Below are 19,600 nucleotides of genomic sequence, written 5' to 3' on the forward strand. Positions count from 1 at the left end.
ATACATATACATACACACACACATATATATATATATATATGTGTGTGTGTGTGTATATATATATATGTATATGTATATGTGTACATATATATGTATATGTATATGTGTACATATATCTGTGTATATATATGTGTACATATATCTGTGTATATATATGTGTACATATATCTGTGTATATATATGTGTACATATATCTGTGTATATATATGTGTACATATATCTGTGTATATATATATGTGTACATATATATGTGTATATATATGTATATATATCAAAAGTGTGGCATTAATAACCCCCCCCCCCCCCCCCCCAAAAAAAAAAAAAAAAAAAAAAAACCGGGTCTAGGATATAATTAACCGTGTCTTTAAACGATGTGCGATACAAGCGCTGAATTTAATTTAATCATGCTAAGTATTAACACGTATCTGAAATTATATATAGTTTAATACTACTTAATGCATCACTTGCAATGCTAGCTAGCTGCGCATCATGCGTCAGGATGTGTGAGATGCATGGTCCATTATCTAAGCCCTTGCCCTCTTTGACGTGCATTAGATCGATCGTGCATCTTCCCTATCACATGTGTCGCAAACTTACTAGGCGCTGCATCAACCGTCAAAATGTTGGAGATGATCAATCTAGCATGAAAACTAGCACGGATGATTACACGAGAGCAACCTCCCCCAAAATGATGCATATTCATAACGTAAATCAAAGGTCAGCGATCGCACACGAATTTCCTAGTTTTGCAACTATCATTTGCACAGAAGAGCTATACATAAGATGGTTATGCTGTGTAAGATAACGCGATAAAGAAACTAGAAGTCAGTAGCTACTGATGAGTGTAATGAGATCACGAACACAGATTATGAACATGGCCATGCCAATAGCTCTTCCTCCGGCGACAGATTCCTCTGCTTCGTTCCTTGTAAAGAGTTTTTGCTGGGAGAAAAAGTAAATAGAGATGTATTGAGGAAGAGTAGCTAAAAGGCTAGACCGGGGATGTGACCTCACGAATGGAAGGGAAAAGACGGTAATTAGAGAGGTTGTGAAGAACCAATCTTTGGCGACACGTTAATGAACCATTCTCATTGCCCCCGAAGCACTCTTCTTCTTCGAAATCGGATACATTCCGGCGGTGCCAGCAAGATAGCCGGGGTTTGCCGGGTTTCTCTTTTTCCCCCTTTTCTCGTAGTCCCGTATTTCAATACAGCCCACGCTTTGAAGCTTGTCCGTGAGAATGCCAGCCATGACTTTGGGATGGCAACATAATTTTACCCAAAAGAGAAGAAATGAAAAGAAACAGAGCGAGAATTTATCGCATTGAGGTGCACTGCCAAACAGCCGACGACAACCAGTCTCAACCCCCTGAATCTGGTGGACTAAGAAATTCTTGATACTACCTAGGGCACGGAAGGATTCTTTTTTCTTCTTTTTTTTCGGGTTAAAGCAATGGCAGAGCCACCAAGACCTGTAGAAGGAGACCCCCTCCGTGCCCGCCATAATCAAAAGATTCAACTACTTGGAGGTCGTCAGCTACTTGATTTGCCTCACGAAATACATGACGTAGTGTAAGCTCTCCAAGGTCCTTGTAATGGAGGTGATGCTCCTTAAGGCCATGAGACCACAGTCAACGAGTCTCCTTCCAATTCGATCATGCAAGGATGAAATATCTCTACCGTCGCTTTGATGCCCGGCCAAGGGAAGGGCATTTTTTCTATCACCGCAGTTCGGATATTTCTCTTCCAAAAATACCTGCAATGTTTTTGACAGAAATATCCAATATCCAATGCTTTGATCTGGAAGTTCCATCACTGTAAAGATAGGATAATACTCTTGCATCTTTACAACAAACTCCAAACAAGGAGTTCGACCCCTATGTACACAGCCTGTGTCAAAATTTGAGCCATCTGAAATCACCGAACAGTTTGGAACTACTTTAAATGGAATGTCAGCATGCAAGTTATATGAAACAATATCAACCAGAGGTAGTCTGCTGCCCCAAAAGTAAACATCCAGCCGCCTAGAAGCGGCGATCAAGTACTCCCAACTGAATGCATGATATTTGGTTTAACGACATCCACGCGACAATCTTCCTACGTAGCAGCCTTCAGCTTCTCCACCACAGCCAAAAGAGAAGAATTTCCTTCACAAGCTTCCTCAAGCATCTTAAACCTCTTAGCAGTTTCAGTCCTATACTGTGGCTCTTGTACCGAGCCTAGTCCATGACGAATGAAACTCAATAGCATACCCTGTAAAAGGATTAACATTAAAACAAATGATACGATAAGTGATGATTTAATTTTTTTATGTTCACTGAACTTTCTTCGAGCAGATCTTTTACAAGCCTCTTGGTGATTGCTTTATCATGGTTCCTTACCTCATGATGCTGCTTTTGTGAATAAATGCGGAGAAGAGATTTTGCCAATCTATTCCGTAGTACCAGCTTGTCTGAAGCATTAGTTTTGAAAATGAAACAAGCAAGGTGATGCAGCGCTATTGTGAAACTAACAGATCCTCTAGCAGCAGCTCTATCAAGGCCTCCAGAAATCCATGACCTGACATATGCCTCCAGAATCCCTTCATGATCCTGCGTAACATTTATCAGAGATCAGTTCACATATATCCTTTCTTTCATCAGCTAAAAGGTGACATTCTTCATCTTGACCCGACCTGTTAGATCCTTAGATTTCATTTTGTCCACTAAGCAGGATCTATAATGGGACAATGGGACACCATCTGTTATTGTTCATGACGCACTATAGTCAAGGCAATCAATCAACCAGAAGTGGCTTGCAAGTGTAAGAATATTGCATAGAATGTATTTAGTAGATTGCAGCATTTGAGTTCCTTAATAACATTCAGCATTTAACTGTAGCTGCATTCTTGAATGTTGGTAAAGAATTGTATTTATAAGTGCAAGCTTATTAATCCACAAGTTAACAATCTAGGCCTACTCAAAGTTAGTTCAAGTCTTCCATCTTGGCTTTATATGGTGCATCCGTTCACCATATCACAATTTATTTGCATCTACTTACATCAATTATTATGTTCTATTTCAAATGTATTACTTTGTTTTCTGTGAAAATCAGGCATTTTTTGCAGAAACCCAAATTTGCTATATATGCTAAAGAGCTCAGCATATGATAGGATATGTAACGTAGCAGTGTGAATTGACAAAAGCAACAGGGAGCCATGATATTACTAAATTGCATACTCCATGTATAGATTAACCATAGAATAAAGCACAACATGAGAAAATTAATAGTTTGAAGCAGTACCTCAACAGGTTCGAGGTAACCCTCGGTTTCAGCAATACATTTCTCTAGAGGAGGCAAGAGTTCGAGGACATGAGTGTTAGATAGCACATTCCATGCAGCAAGTCTGACAGTGGCTTCAACAGTACGGTGCAGATAAAGTGCTACTTGCCGGCCATATATAACGTCACCATATGATAAGGCTGCAAACTGCTCAATGAGATTCTCAACAAAAGTACTGTAGCTCTCGTGAACTTCCGTTTGGAAATTAAGTAATTTTAGGTTACAATTCTCTTGAGCTTCTGGCAAGGTAGCTGACGAAACTTGGATTTTTTCATTCTGGCCAAGCAGGGTTTTAATATTTTCTTGTCTTAACTGATCTAGATGTTGCCCATACAGTTCTTGCAAAGTTTCAAAAACATCCCTACTCTTGTCTTCAAGAACATCCATATTGGCATGCAAAGCCATTGAAAGTGCATGGAATTTCCAAACCAAAGTTGCACCAGATATTGGAGAGCTTTGAGAATCTGAGCATAGGAAAGAGAATGCTGCCTCCAGACCTAAAAGAAAAAAGAGTCCACTTTTGGCTAGATCAAGAACATCAGTTGAAGGGGTCCTCGTGTTTATCTCACCAATGCTGCATATTGCACTAAGAAACCAATGCCCAGGAAGCGGCAGTTTCTGGTGTGCCCACTCTACAAACAACGAATTACAATATGGATACCTGACAGTTGTTTCTGTTTGCTCTACATCCTCATGTATTGTTTCCAGAGCATGACCTTTTCTAGATATGTCTTGGCTATGATTATTTCTATCAATTTTCTCAGATGACTTCTTCTTGATACCTAACCATCTGTTCCTGAAATGAGAATTTAAAATCCCACTGAAAAGCAAATAGTCCCCTTCACCATATTGCCAATCAAATGATTTGAGACCCTTACTATGATGAACATAATGATGAATACAGAAGCTAAGATACTTAAGAACAGGAGCTTGGAGCAAAATATCCAATGCCTTCTCCACAGCAACTCGGTCTCCAGGTCCTGCAACCAAACACACTCCAAGCAGAGAACTGATTCTCTGCAGAATCAATGCATCAGCAGGTTTGTCAAGTACAGGCTTCATGCCTCCAACAAGAACAAGGTTATTCTCAAGCAAAGCGGGGAGGATTTTAAGCAAGTCCAAGATCAGCTGTGCATCTGCTTGTGCTAGCAAAACATTCATGGACCAGAACCCTCCACCAGAGCAACCCCAGCCAAATCCTGTCCCAGGAGCAGGTCCTCCTCTACTGAACATCTCAACAGACTGCACTACAGGCCATGCTGAGGAGACCAAGGTCATGAAAGCCGTCAGTACTCTTGTCAAATCATTCTGAGCCCACTTAACAATACCTTCCTCTAAAATCTTATCAGCCATTCCTGAATTAGATACTTGGGGGGCCTGAGTACAATTTGGGATTTTAGCTCTCTGGACAGATCTATCAACTGAAAGGGCCAGTCTAACTAATCCTTGAAGACAACTTACTGAAGCAAATGATGCATCAGCATTATTTTGTTGTCTTAAATAACAAAGACCCTTTGCTAGTGATCCACCTTCAGTAGGAAATGTTTCAAGTCCCGTGTTGTTTGAACCCAAGAAGTCGAGAAATCCATTTTTAATAATGTCAAGACCAACTTTAGGAACAAAGTGGGGCAACCATGGCAAATGATTATAGGTCCCACTCATATCATTTGCATCGTCTGGAGCAATCCTGTCAAATATACTACAGAGCATGTGCAAAATTGCTGAAATCACCCAAAGCATACAACTTGCAGATGCATCTTGCACATGGTTCCTACTCTTGTGGCCTCCAATAAGCGAAGATATGTATGGAATATTCTTTAGGCATAACCAATTTAAAGCTAAGTCAATCATTGGAACTACATGACTCCAGGACCAATATTCCACGTTATCATCAGAAAAATCCAAGGCTTGCTTTTCAAGCTGCTCCTTTGAATGAAGGATCAGTAGCCTTCGAGCTAGGGCCTCTAGGACAAGGTATGCTTCTCTTGTAATGGAAGTGAATTCACCAAGAACATTGTTTTCAATTAGCTTGTCAAATGTAGGAGGACTAAGCCACAAACACATGGCAGGAAAAAAATCTGCAAAGTATCTTATGCAAAACCCGTAGTGAATACAGACCTTCCATAAGCGTAATTGTTCAGCCATCAGGGCAGAAGTGAGTTTACAATGTTCCCTTCCAGACTTTATCCAATGCTCAAGGGTAAATGCATTTTTATACCAGTGCCACATTGCCTGCTGAAAAATTCCATGCTTCACAAAATCCAAGCAGATTTGCTTGCTAGATTGAGACAAGACCTATATTAAAGAAAAGCAACATACAGTAATTTAAGAATTGATGTCAAAGCTTCATTTGTTACAAATACAGGGAAGCAAGCAGATCCTACAATAATAAGGCCATTTCTGCAGCTTGTTGAACAGACTATATTATAAAGCAAACTTTGATTTTAAGAACTGACACTAAGAGCATCTCAGAACTAATGACATATGCAAGTATAATGTTTCACTTGAGTCATACATTTTCATCGGCTCACATAAGTAAAAAGTAACTGTTATTATTTGTTTCAAATAAATTGGTACAATCATTAGACAGTCACATAGTTTGAACGGATGATAACTGCAGCGCTTATTTAGTCATTACGATAGAGCATCAAGGAAAGTGAATAAACAACACATAGGCATGATGATGCACCAGTCATCTCAAAAAATAAATGAAATGCAGGAACTAGTGCAGCTCAAAGGCTAATCTGAGGAATAGTCAACAATTATTGAAAGAAAAACATTTACTGATCAAACTTTCTGTACCAAGCAGTCTAAGAGCTCCGGTAAGGAATTCTGGGAACTAATAAGTCGCATCAAAAAGTTATATATTAAGTTAGAGATGCAACAAACTTGACTGAAATAACCAGCTATAAAATTGAATTTGCAATGAAACCATAATGATTCTGACTTAGAGCAGTAGCTTATAGATATAAGCACAGACGACTGTAAACAAGTCTAGTTCCTACTCGTATTCTGTCATTCATTACAAATGCACCTTTTAATGTGGTGGCATAATATTGGTTGCAAATGTATGTATCAGGTTAATTCTCTGATTAGATATTGCATTTGCTCCAACACTTGCTTCTCAAGTTGATGATATTACAACTTGAAATCATCATTCCATGTCCCGAAAAACTTATAGAGATGTTGCCGTAGATATTCTCATCCACAGCCAATCTCCACATTTGGATAAACGACATCACAAGTTAATGACTGCTTCAAGAGTCTTGCCACTAATGTGCATATAAAACTTCAGCATAAACAGCAGGCTTGGTTTTAAGCATCTTCTGTATCATGCAATGGCCACTCCTGGGACCAGCACCAGATTAGGTGTTAAAGCTACATATAGCATCAGATTTGTTTCCAGCCAGACACAAATGCCCAAATGAATTAGTGAAAGTTCTCGGAAGAAGGCATGCTTTGTCTGGTACAAGTAATCCCAAGGACAAAAGAGCCCTACACTTGGTGAGTGGTTTGGTTGGATTCTACTCAAAGCAAGCACAATCAAAAGCTAACTCCTTCAAAACAACAAAACTATGGCAGTAAGCCACATCATATATCCAATAGGCAACAGTATGACAGAAATTCATTCTGGAACATACACCAATGAGTAAAAATGAAGGGCAATTACTGCATATACACTAGCATGACTCCAGAGTTCCAAAAGCTACAGATGGAAATCAGCACAAGGGCATATGCGCATCACTCACCATGATGCTTGAAAATTTTATATATGACACATTATTTATAATTCAAAGCAGAATCTAAGGTTTATAACAACAAATGCTATTTTACAGATCATACATAAAATAAGGGCAGAAGTTAACCTTTAGAAGAATAACTGCTTTTATATGAGACGGATGAATTTCCACCATGCTTTGCTTGGTGAACATATCAATAATGGTCCGAATAAGCCTTGGACATCTTATAATAGCATCAGCACATGTTGGGGAATGCCTGGCTAAAGCAACAAGTACTGAGACAAGGCATTCTTGTAAAGTTGGAAGAGGGTCCATCTGGATCAAAAGAATGATATTCAAACGATCACTCAGGTTAATAAGTACAGGTTTTTCAAATATAAAGTGAAAAAAGGAAATATAAAAGCTGTTCAACCATGCCAAGTTTAGTCGAATAATTTATTTTGTGAAGTACTCATTATGCATCTGAAACACTGTTAAATGGTACCAGCTAAATTCCATCCCAAATTGGGACTTGCTGAAACTAAGAAGATGTTTTGGTAACAGAACCACTAAAACCAACTACCTAACTGATGAGTTGGTTATAAATGGCCAAACCATTTGGACCGTGAAAAACATTCAAGCTGACTTCAAAAAATGGAGTCTCAAATGGTCTCAATCTGAATAATAGTTCTCCAAAAACAACCTAGATGGCATGATTAACTTTTTAAGCATGTACACAACTAGAATATACAAGTTCCCTAACAGGAAAAGGCCTAAGAACAACCCAAATAATCACAACACAGGAAATGCAAATATACTAAGACATGGAAATGAGTTTTTTTCCAATGAAGGTGCAGGTGAGTTCGTTGGTCCAAATCCAAATGAGTTCAATGAAAAATCTAAATTTTTGTCCGAATACATTAGAAATAAACCAAGTAGATAAAGGGATACTGGAACTAGCAGAATAACGCATTCACGATAACATATATAGATAGTTAAACTGCAATGTGCAAAACAGAAACAAAAAAAGACCATAAGCATGCCAACCTCCATAAGGTAGCAAATTCTTGGAAGTATTCCCATCCTAATGAGACCAGCAGCAATATCTTGTCCAGCCACAACAATGTCATCTTGGATGGTATGTCTCCCCTCACTCCCATCATCCTCATTCTTGTCAGCATAAGGAATTATATTTGAAGGTTTTGTATTGTACTTCCAATATCCACCATGAAGAAAACCACCATCAACCTCAGGTCTCGTCCGAAATACAGGAGCCGTGCAAATATTTTTTTCATGAGTAGCTGATTTCTGGAAACAGAAGGCATAAGTCAAATTAACAAGAAACATTAGTTAAAAGTAAACCTTCAGATAAGATAAGTTCTACCTCTTTGATATTGAAGAAATTCTCATTTATCTCACAGCTCAATATTGACTGCATCACCTTGGCACAAGCCAAAACCACAGAGTCATGGTTATCATCCAAAGCAATCCTGTAGGTGTGCTTAAAAATCAAGCATTGTGAACACATATAGACATATATAATTATTAATTCATTATAGAAAGATACAAATGTCTTCATGAAACAAAACATTTTTCCAGGATATGTATTTTAGAGCAACTCTGAGCACTTATAATAGTTATCCTGTATTTTAGAGCAACTCTGAGCACTTATAATAATTGCATTTCTAAGATAACAACATCCTCTAGCTTTATAAACTATGCAATCAGAGAGAATGATTTTAATATAAAAGCTAGAAGCTGCAAGCATGACAGAATGGAATAAATGAAAAGCCACAAGCACATGGAGGTAAGATTGCTGCGAAAAACACATCGATAGATAAAGGAGAATTTTATATATATATATATATATATATATATATATATATATATATATATATATATTGTTTACATAAATTCCATTACCATAAAAGAACTCCTCATATATCATGGGAGAAGGAAAAGAAAAAACAAATCTCGCCACACACATCGGTTCTATCATTTTTCTCATTTATCAAAATGTACTACCCAAAACCTACAACAACAACAATGACAATGATGACGACAACAAACAACAAGAACCACAACAATGAAAGCCCTATATCTCTAGAAATATTGGGACTTCTTAACAAGCTAGTAAACCACATGTCAGATGCTGTTAAGAATTCCTGTAGTACAATTAGATCTGCATTCCTCCACCATTTGGAGAAAAGACAAGGGGGAGAAAAAACTTGCCTTCTATACTTAGCTAACACCTAAACTCCTCTCTTCAAGTTCATATGATACTTGCTGAAGCAATCCTTTTAGAAACACTTTGCCATGCTATTCTGATTATTGTCTTTAAAATCTTTTCTAATCTTTCATATAATTGGTGATTCTACCCCTCCAGGTTTTGCACATTTGTGTTAAACTTACCTTCCAAATATGATTGATCTTGTATTGGACGCACAAATTATGATGGCCTCAAATGGTGTTTGGTATAAGTCATCCTTGAAATACAAGTCTTATACTGAAGGAAAAACATATTGGTGTATCAAAAATGGGTGCTAGAGAAGTCCATGGAGATTAGCATTAGGTGACATACATATATAAGAAAACAATGAAGGGGAAAAAATGCCTCATAGACCAGCAACTAATGAAACACATGTAACTAGAATGAGGTCACTTTCATCGTACTCAGAACAGCACCTAGGTGCCTGGTTACAGTAGGCAGCACAGTCATTGCTCACTTAATGTTTGGTTGGTCTAAGCAACCACTACAGGTCCAACTAATAGTTACATATGCACTTCATTTTTCAGGAATTCTGGATTGCCAACACTTTTAGACACTTGATCATGACATTATAAGGTATTTAAGTATATATATGAATGTCTCCATGTGTACATGTGCATATGTATCATATTATATACTAAAGTATACAAACACTTAACAATATAGAATAATGTATACTTTTCTTCTTCCTCCTAACCTACCACTCCTCTTTAAAATATCAACTCCAGCAATTTCTTTTTCTTCTTACCCATTTCTGCTTTTCCTCCTGCTTTCCTCTTTCTCCTTTTTAACCTTGCTTTATTCAATCAAAGCAAAGCTGTCTCTCCTCTTGTTTTCCCTGTTTGTTTATAATTTGCTCAATTCTCCTAATGCTATGGCCTTCATCCTATGGATTGTTCTTTAAAGTATTTCCTTTATTCTTTTATTTCTTCACCTTTTCTACCTCTTTATACATCCTTCTCCCTTCTTCCTTTTACCACTTCTTCCTCTCCTTTTTACTTTCCTCTTGTTCCAAATATTTTTGCTTAAAATATGCTCAGAAGTCAGATCTATAAGTTTCATTTTGTAAATCTAGTTGACATAGTTAAAGTTCAAATTCGATGCCATTACCGATTCAACTAAGAAATATAGGAAATAATTTACACAAATTTGAATTCTTAATTGGACATCCTTCAGTGCAGTTGATTCTTTTCCTATGATAATATGTAATTATTATCTTAATTCTTAATTCTTCAGTTTCATTCCACGTTCATAATATGTAATTGTTAATTGAAAGTAAAAACTGCACTAGTTAATTGTTTTTCTAAGATAATAATGTTAATTTCTTTTCTAGACTTTGTAAAATATGCATGGTAGTCAAAGTGTTCTAGATGATGATGTGCTAACAGAACAAAAGCTTTTTTTTCTCCTTTCATTGTGTATTGTCACTTTAGGGTGATAATATTTTCATGAAGAAACTGGCAAATTAACAGATTAAGATTTGCTCTTAATAATACTTCAATCCTTTTCTTATGCATATATACACACACAATTTTGCTTGCAAGCACTGCTACCTAGACTACTAGGGAGTGCCAAGAAGCTCAAGAGTCCTTCTGCACAGTGATCACCTTGACATACTTGGCTATGCTTGAAGCTTATAATAATGTATATGATTGGTTAAGACTAGAGTGACATTAAGAAGTCCCATCTGCCTGGGGACAGCCCTGACAACTTTGTGGTTATGCTTGCAGTTTGTGATGATATGTATTACTGGTAAACACTCAAAAGTAACTGAGAAGGAAATCTGCGAAAAAGCTAAAATCAGCCGGTGGGGGACAGGTTGTCATAGTTAAAATATAAAAGGAGTTGCTGAAGGAATTTACTTAGAACAGAAATTAGAAGGGATGAAGTAATACCACCAAAAGGATGAAAAAAATATGAGTAATATATTCAGACACTAAAGTAAAGATAACTTATAAACGGATGCAGAAGAGTCAACTATAAGCCTTAACCATCAAAAAGCAGGAAAAAAAAATCTAGTTGATACTTTTTCCAAAAAAACAAGTCAATACATTCTCCATAGCCTGTCATATTCTCAACAACCATCATGGTGAAACCTCAAAAGACAGCAACCTGAAGTAGAACAGCTGAACAAGCTATTGTCAGTAACATGAAAAATTGTTTGATGTTTACCTAAGTGATAAAGCCAGTTGAGGTTCAGGGCCAAGGGCAAAAGCCCAAACAGCTTGCCAATCAACCAATCTGTCAACAGGATTCATGTCCATATTATACCCAGAATCCTTGCTTTGCAAGTTTTGTAAAGCCTTGTTAAGAACAGAAGCAAGCAGCTGTAAAGCAAGTGCTCGTTGTCCAGGTACCTGAAATTTAAACACAGGCTTGAGAAAAACATGAACATCTGAGGGTATATATGAGAAGAATATACTACAGCACTGCTGACACCCCATGCATTAATAGGTGTAGAATATGTATCATCAAAAAAGGAAAAATTGGTCAATTTACAAAATAGGATATGATTCTGTTAATTAAAAAAATAAATAGAACGTAGATTAACTCCAGTATTACATTAGAACTATAAGATGCAGAAAATGATGGTAATTTGTCAGCAAATGACAAGTTAAAGCATGTTTTTTGATTAAAATTAATAGAATGAAAGTGAAACTAAGCTAAATTCATACAACCTGAACCAAGTCGCAGCTTGTGTGGATAATGAAATATGCCTTTATTTTCAAGAAAGCAAAGAACATATGAGGTACAAGATGAGATGGATTTTGCGTATAAATAGGTAAATAGATAGATGCACATATAATGATTAACCTTCTTCATCAATCACTGTCCAACAAAAGAACACATCCCTGGTGGGGTTATGATTCTTCAAAGACAAGCTTTGGTATTGAGCCATGAAATGACGATGAAGTCCAATAAGCTGCTTTTGGAAGAATGTCAATCACATGTTACAGAAGGCACCATCCCTCTTTGGTTTTCACCTTCAAAATCCTCCACCCACCCAGCTTCTGATTAAAAACTAAGCTATATCCTTTCATCTAACTTTTTTCCAGGCAAAGAATTTTTCGATCATCATCATCACCTACTCATTGATCAACCATCTTCAATGATGGAGATTCTTATATCTTGCAAAGACTTCAACTATGGTCTGACATTACCACGGATAGAATAAATAATGCATCAATATCTTGCACGAGAACTATAGCACTCAAAGCCATATGGGAATTTGTTATAAAACCAGACAAAAAATACAGTCAGAAAGGTGTCAGGTCCAAACAGCTTGAACCAGGTGTTCCAGGTACTATAATCAGGAAATGTCAAAATAAGTTAATGATATCAGAAATCAATGTTTTTATTTCAACAGCTTATAGTGAATATTGACTAGGAGATAGAACATAAGGTTGGCAAGTTGGCATGTGATTTGTCAAGGTATATGTGTTAGTTATTTCTAGCAACACAACCCCTCATTTAATTTTTTTGAACATTCACAACATCAATTCATGTTCTATTTTAGTTGCAGTTAAAATCTAACCGATATTTGTAACTCAATGGAGTACTTCTGTATGACACCCTAAAAATTTAGGTTTGCTTCCCATTCTCTAAAAAAATAGAATGAAAGAAAAGAGAAGAGAAGAAGAAAAAGGAAAACTTATGTCCAAGTCACCTTAATCTGCTAAACGACCCAAATATTTGTCACAAAAAGAATAGTTAAGCCAGCCCATGTGGTCATGAAGAGGAACCAACTGAAAAGGGGACCAACAATGACAAAACCTGGTGCAAATGTCCTTTCTGCTTTAAGCTCAAATAAAATGTCTCTCATTGACCATCATGGTTCATGTCAGAGTTGGTAATCAATCCCTCATAACCATGGATTTAGAAGTAAAACTACCATTCCATTTATGGAATGCATACTAGCATATTCATATAGTAGACAGTCAACAATGCATGTTATCATCTACTGTATCATCCACAGGGAAGGGCTATTTAGGCAGTAAGATGCAAGTAAAACATATATGGCTTGTATTGTATAAGTGCAAAACTGACCATGCTCCGAATAAGTGCTACTGCTTCATTAATTGTATATCCCACGGCAGCAGGATCACCCTCAGTTCGAAGGAAGTCACGTTCAGCTACATTCTCAACATTATACTGACCTACACAGGAAACAACCACCATTACATGGAAAAATTATTGATATCAAGTAAAGCAAAACCCGAGTATGCATGGGCTGTAGAAAAGAAAATGTCAGGACATGCTTAACCAACCAAAGTTTCAGTATGTCCCTTTCTCATCATTGTTGCTGAGAGAAACAAATCCATGATATAAAGCATAATGCATGGTGCCAAATAACACTTCTCGGAGAACTAAATCTAGGATGATTTCTTGCTAAATGACTGAACAGGGTCGTATTGAAGGCAACCAAGATCATCAAACATTCCAAAGGAGATGCAAAAAGTAGAAGGGATGAAAACGAAAACAACAACCAACTCACGGTAGCGGTTCCACACTAGAGGAAATTGACATCAAACAAAAAGGAAACTAGAGCAGTGGGACAAATAGAATATGAGCTGGACCCAGGGACAGCCATCCACCAATAAGAACCAACCATTCTGGGTATCTTCAGACAATTTTTTCCACTGTTACAAATCCTCAAAAAAAAAACCTGTGCAGCATATTGCTGGCCATACGTTCTGTCTGATGTGATATGCACATATAATTTGTGAAAGAGAAATAATCATAATTTTGCCGACAAATTCTATGAAAATGGCCCAAGCAAACAGAGGTGCAATCTTTAAAAAGAGCGATATGGGCACTGAATGCCAATAAATTATAAGCATATGCAGTGAAGAAACAAATGCTCCACCAGCACAAAGGATCAATAACAAACAGAAAATGTACTACAATGTCTTATACTCTGTTGTTGCCGTTAATTGCCTTTAAAAACATGGTGGACACGTCATGTGCCAAGAAAAAAAGTGACAAAGTCCAAAAAAACCAAAAATTCACCCACTCAGAAAAAGAGGCATGTCAGTATAAACTACAAAGCTATAACTAGACTGACCACCAATCCCATCAAATGGCAATGCCCACAGCTTCAATCAGCACCATTTCGCAACATCTTATTGAGAATGGACTAAATAAAGTATTATCAACACAAGGTAAAGTGTCTGTTTCTCTAAACGCTAATGCATAGCTACCTTAGTTTATATATATAAGGTATCTTTTCTAGATAACAAAATCCTCGCAAGGAAATGTAAAGTCAATTACAAATATTCAATTGAGTGTGAAAATGAGACAAAGGATGCTTTCGACGTAATAAAAATACAAAGCTTACCATTATATTGTTTTTGAGTAAAATCAGTTTCCATAACATTTCCTTCCAAGGAAAACCTCAATCCCCTAACCTTCTCAACTCTCTCTCTCCAAACCTTCCATGAGATGTTGCTATGTTCACCGAATGGGAGCCAAATACCAGGAGGAACAGCCGATGTCAAACTCTTCCCACCTCCAACTGGCTTAGCACTTCCCAGATCATGCCATCCCCCTTCCCGTTTCAAGTCAGAACCTTTCTTTCTCCCTAACTTGTCTTGCCCACGCTTCTTTAGCATCTCTATCAGGGAAGGATCCATCTTCTCCATTATCTCCGCCTGTGCCTCCACAATCTCGTCCGCTGACATCTGCTTCAGCCGATCAAGATTCTCCGCATCAATGTCATCCATGAGAGACAGAGACCCCCGACCACCAGGTACTGATGTTTCAAACTCGATACCCATGGGAACAGGTTTTTGTTCGGCTCTTGAAGCGGTTTCATCCATGAGAGACGGCGATCCCTGATTGCTGGGCTTTTGCTCGACTCTGGTCGTGTGCTCAGTCTGGGAATTCCTGCGCAGCAACTCTTCGGGAGGTGAAGTAGTTAAAGGTGAAGATTCTTTCTTTGCTTCTTCTCTATTAGCAGCATTCACCTCTCCTGCTTTTCTTGCAATGCCGTTCGTTTCCTTTTTCTTTGATTGAGGCATATCAGCGTTATTCTCTGGCATGAGTTCCTTCCACTTGCTGAAGTCCAAGCCCTTCTTCTCCTTCCTCTGGATAGGGTTCGCGAGGGATGCTATCGGGTCATAATTCGTCTCATCCGTGTCCTCCTCCATGCCGTCCTCGGCGGCGGCATCCGGCAAGGAGCTCGCCGGGGCCCAGTGCTGGGATATTCAGGAAAAGGACTAGTTAGTGAGTCGGTGACAAGAAAAAATTGGAACAAACAAAAGGATTTTTTGGGGGGTTTGGGAGGGCGGTTAGGGATTTGTACCGGGCCGTGAGAGCGGTGGCGGGCGACGGGGAAAGGAAGGACAGTGGGTTGGGGGAAGGAGACCGGGGGCTTCTGCTGGGGTTTATAGTCATCGGACGACGGGAAACCCTTCTCGACGATGCTGCCGACGAGGCCCGGCGCGTGGTGGAGCTCTTCGACTCTCTGCTTCAGAGAGACGGCCGTGCCCTTGATCTCCACTACTTTCTTCTTCTTGGAAGAAGAAGAAGGAGGCCGCGTCTTCTTAGCTTTCTCCGCCGCTTCCATCGACTTCTTTTGTTCCCTTCGGTTCTTTTCGCCTTTTTTTCTTTTTCCCGAAGGAGAAATCGCGTCTTATGCTCTCAAGAATGTGGCAACGACATGGCGGCGCGTGCGGCAGTGCGAGGACTTAAGGGAGAGGCGAGAACGGCCGCGCGGCCCCTTCGGGACTTCTTGAAGCGTGGTTTCCTTCCCTTTTTCTCCTCCGCTCGGGAGAGTCGGCGTTATCCCTTGGTAAGAACGCCGCCTTTCCCTCGGATTACAGTGCAACGACTGATGGTCATGTCGGTGAAAATATTATTTTTTAGTCGCCATGGATGTCCATGTATCAAATAATAGGTTTTTTAAAAAAAAATTTCATTTTGCAGTATTTGACATTTGAGATCAATGCCCTGTTATCTATCATTTTTTCTCAAAATATACTATTTTCAGTTATCGTGCCAGTATTAATTTTATGTATTATGTAATAGGTTTTTTTTTGCTTCAATACTTTTTTAAAAATTTAAATTTACGTGAATATCCTCTTAAAATTTATATTTATTTTTATACAGTTATAAAACACTGTTTTTGTATAAATACTCCTTCTTCTAACACTATTAATAAAAATCATATTTATTTTAATTAAAAATAAAATAAATTTTTAAAATTATTTTTTTGTACTTCATCACGATCGTCTTATAAATTTTTTTTTGCATATCCGTCCATTAAAAATATTTTAGTATTTTAATTTAAAATCGTTAATTTGTTAATGACGTTAGATAACGTGGGTATATATGCACTAACAACGATAAAAAAATGAGTAGAACAATAAAATAAGTATTTTACGAGAGTATATATGCAAATATCAATTTTGAAAGAGTATTCATATAAAATTCAATATTTAGGAAGGTATTCATGCAAAAAATTCTCAGTAATATATAGTCCTTTTTGAATTTTAAGATTCATTGTGAAAAAATAGAGTCGTATGTTCCTTGATGGATTTTGATCATCCCTAACCTTTAGTAGAATGGTGTAAAATTTTGTTTCCATGATGGCAAAAACCAAGTCTTGGTTCAATTGTTTTGAGTTGGCTATAGGCATAACCTTGCTAGAATAAAGAAGAAGAAAATTTGTCCAAGTTTTCAATTATCCTCCACTAATCTAAATTTGAATTCTGCATGGCCCCGTTGCTTTTGTGGTAGGGGCTATGCATTGAACTTGTTCTTGTAGCTACATATGTAACGCCACTACATGTGGATTGCTTTGTGATATATAGGAACCTGAGGTGTTCAATCATACTCTAGCCCCTAAAACTCTTAGGGCTCGTTTGGTTCGCGGGAAACATTTTCCTTCCTAGGAATATGATTCCTGAGAAACAAATTCCTAGGAAGAGGATGCCTAGGAAAGTATTTTTGGCATGTTTGGTTGACCATGGGAAAGTGACAAATTTCCAAGGTGCTTATGTTTGGTTGGCCATCCACTTTCCTAGGAAAGTTATATATAATTCCTATTATGCCCTTAATAAAAATTAGGTTTTTAATGCCTCTTTAATGCTTCTTTAATACTGAAGGGACTTTTTGGGAAAAAGTAAAAATGAAGTGATTCCCGCCTCATGGGAAAGTAACTTTCCCATGTTTCTCATGGGAAAGACTTTCCCATGAAATGTGGGAATCACATTCCCATGGGAATACAACTTTCCCTTCTCTCTCCTTTGAAAACTCCAACCAAACAAGAGGCATCTCATTACTTTCCCGTTGACCACACTTTCCCCCCTTCTTTTCCCGCGAACCAAACGAGCCCTTAGGGCTCTTTTGGTTCGCGGGAAAAGAAGGAGGGAAAATGTGGTCAACGGAAAAGTAATGAGATGCCTCTTGTTTGGTTGGAGTTTTCAAAGAAGAGAGATAGAAAAGTTGTATTCCCATAGAAATATGATTCCCACATTTCATGAAAAAGTCTTTCCGATGAGAAAGTAACTTTCCCATGAGGCGAGAATCACTCCATCTTTGTTTCTTTTCCAAAAAGATCATTCAACATTAAAGAGGCATTAAAGATATAATTTTTATTAAGGTTGTAATAGGAATTACACATAACTTTTCCAGGAAAGTGGATGGTCAATCAAACATAAGCACTCTGAAAAACTGCCATTTTTCCCATGTTTAACCAAACATGCCAAAAGTACATTCCCAAGCATTCTCGTCCTAGAAATCTTCCTCCCAGAAATCATATTCCTAGGAGGGAAAATGCTTCCCGCGAACCAAACGAGCCCTTAAGAAACATAGAGATATCATTCCCCTTTGCCGCATGAAAATTTAACTTTCTATTGTAAATCAAAGAAAATTCTTCAACATCATCACTAAAATAGACTAAATTCAACCTATGTATCATAAATTGATAAATAGTAAGCAATTTTAAACAAATTTGAATCCCGAATGGTCATGGTTCCATAATTAAAAAAATCCACATAAGAAATGAGGTTATGGCTCATTCCTTGATTTCTGCCTTCTATCGTAACTAAGTCGTGCTCCTTTCTCTATATAAATAGGACCAAGAACCTCAAAGGTCGATAAGCTAACCTCTTGCAAGCCGATCGGAAGAAGGCTGACTAGACCAGAGCAAAGCGAGCAAGGCCAAGCAATCTTGGCCAACCTACCAACAAATATTCTGTAAAAAAGAGCCTAAGACACCAAGAGGCTAATTTCAATGATACTTTTATTCTCAGGTTGATTCAAATAAGGAAGGCCAAGAAATAATCTTCCACTCATATTTATTTGGACTCTAATTAGTCAAAACTTAAGACCGGTGAGGAAACACAGGTCATTCTATACTACGCTCTAATCTTATTCTATTTTTTGGTGCGTAGAGCTACGACTCTTTACGGCAGATCGGCACTCTGTTTTCACCATCATGGGCTGATCGGACCATTGTCGGACATGATGTGGGCGTTTAGATGGAGAAAATCTATCACCGTAAGGTGGTGGATGCGTGCGTTTAGATGCATAAAATCTATCACCGAAGGTGGTCCTTTATGTAATGGTAAACTTACTTCGGGCTCATTTGGTTTACGAAAAGTATTTTCCTCCTAGAAATATGTTTTCTAGAAAATAAATTTCTAGAAAAATAATGCCTAGGAAAGTACTTTTGGCATGTTTGATTGACCATAGAAAAGTGACAAATTTCCAACATGCTTATGCTTGGTTGGCCATCCACTTTTTTTGAAAAGTTATGTATATATTCTATTATGCCCTTAATAAAAATTAGGTCTTTAATGCCTTTTTAATGATGAAGGGTTTTTTTGGAAAAAAATAAAAATGGAGTGATTCCTGCCTCATGGGAAAGTAACTTTCCCATATTTCTCATGGGAAAGACTTTCTCATGAAATGTGAAAATCATATTTTTATGAGAATACAACTTTTTCATCTTTTTTTTTAAAAACTCCAACTAAATAAGAAGCATCTTATTACTTTTTCGTTGACCACACTCTCTCTTCTTTTTTTTCTTTTTTTTTCCACGAACACGAGCCCTTCATACCAGCTAAAACGGAGTCAAGCGCCGTTGGCCAATCACAGCCATTTCCCGTGTGAACAGTGTCCAAGGCTAAAGGTGGCCTCAAGACTGGTGGGGCGACCGGTCCAAGTCTCTCGCGTCCTTGAATGCGTCATCCCTCGGGATTCCGCTGAAACCGGGGCCTTATTTGGAAATCCGCAAGCCATCCTGTGCGTGCTTTCGGACTTGGAGTCTTGGACGCCACTACAGT

The 19,600-nt window shown here is 37.9% G+C and overlaps 1 protein-coding gene across 1 annotated transcript; it reads right to left on the reverse strand.

Annotated features, from left to right (window-relative positions):
* Positions 1-1,793: 1,793 nt before the first annotated feature.
* Positions 1,794-16,122, reverse strand: IYO (RPAP1-like, carboxy-terminal protein). Its single transcript, XM_039129258.3, has 10 exons — positions 15,613-16,122; positions 14,647-15,505; positions 13,356-13,465; positions 11,481-11,665; positions 8,424-8,529; positions 8,087-8,347; positions 7,187-7,375; positions 3,282-5,615; positions 2,381-2,590; positions 1,794-2,252 (listed from the first exon to the last, which is right to left on the reverse strand). The coding sequence occupies exons 1-10, from the start codon at positions 15,874-15,876 to the stop codon at positions 2,097-2,099; spliced, it is 4,674 nt and encodes a 1,557-aa protein (XP_038985186.3). The 5' UTR covers positions 15,877-16,122; the 3' UTR covers positions 1,794-2,096.
* Between the last annotated feature and the right edge of the window lie 3,478 nt (positions 16,123-19,600).

The sequence above is a fragment of the Phoenix dactylifera genome, chromosome 5 (genome assembly GCF_051530095.1).
Source record: "Phoenix dactylifera cultivar Ajwa chromosome 5, Ajwa_hap1_PhDact_Kaust_v1.1, whole genome shotgun sequence".
In the NCBI taxonomy this organism is placed as follows: Eukaryota; Viridiplantae; Streptophyta; class Magnoliopsida; order Arecales; family Arecaceae; genus Phoenix; species Phoenix dactylifera.

Bases quoted from the DNA above. Each gene is read 5' to 3' on its own strand.
- IYO (XM_039129258.3), bottom strand. From the start codon at position 15,876: ATGGAAGCGGCGGAGAAAGCTAAGAAGACGCGGCCTCCTTCTTCTTCT. The intron at 11,666-13,355 runs GTCAGTTTTGCA...TTTAAATTTCAG, and splicing joins TAGCACTTATTCGGAGCATG to GTACCTGGACAACGAGCACT. The intron at 8,530-11,480 runs GTAAACATCAAA...GCACACCTACAG, and splicing joins CAACTGGCTTTATCACTTAG to GATTGCTTTGGATGATAACC.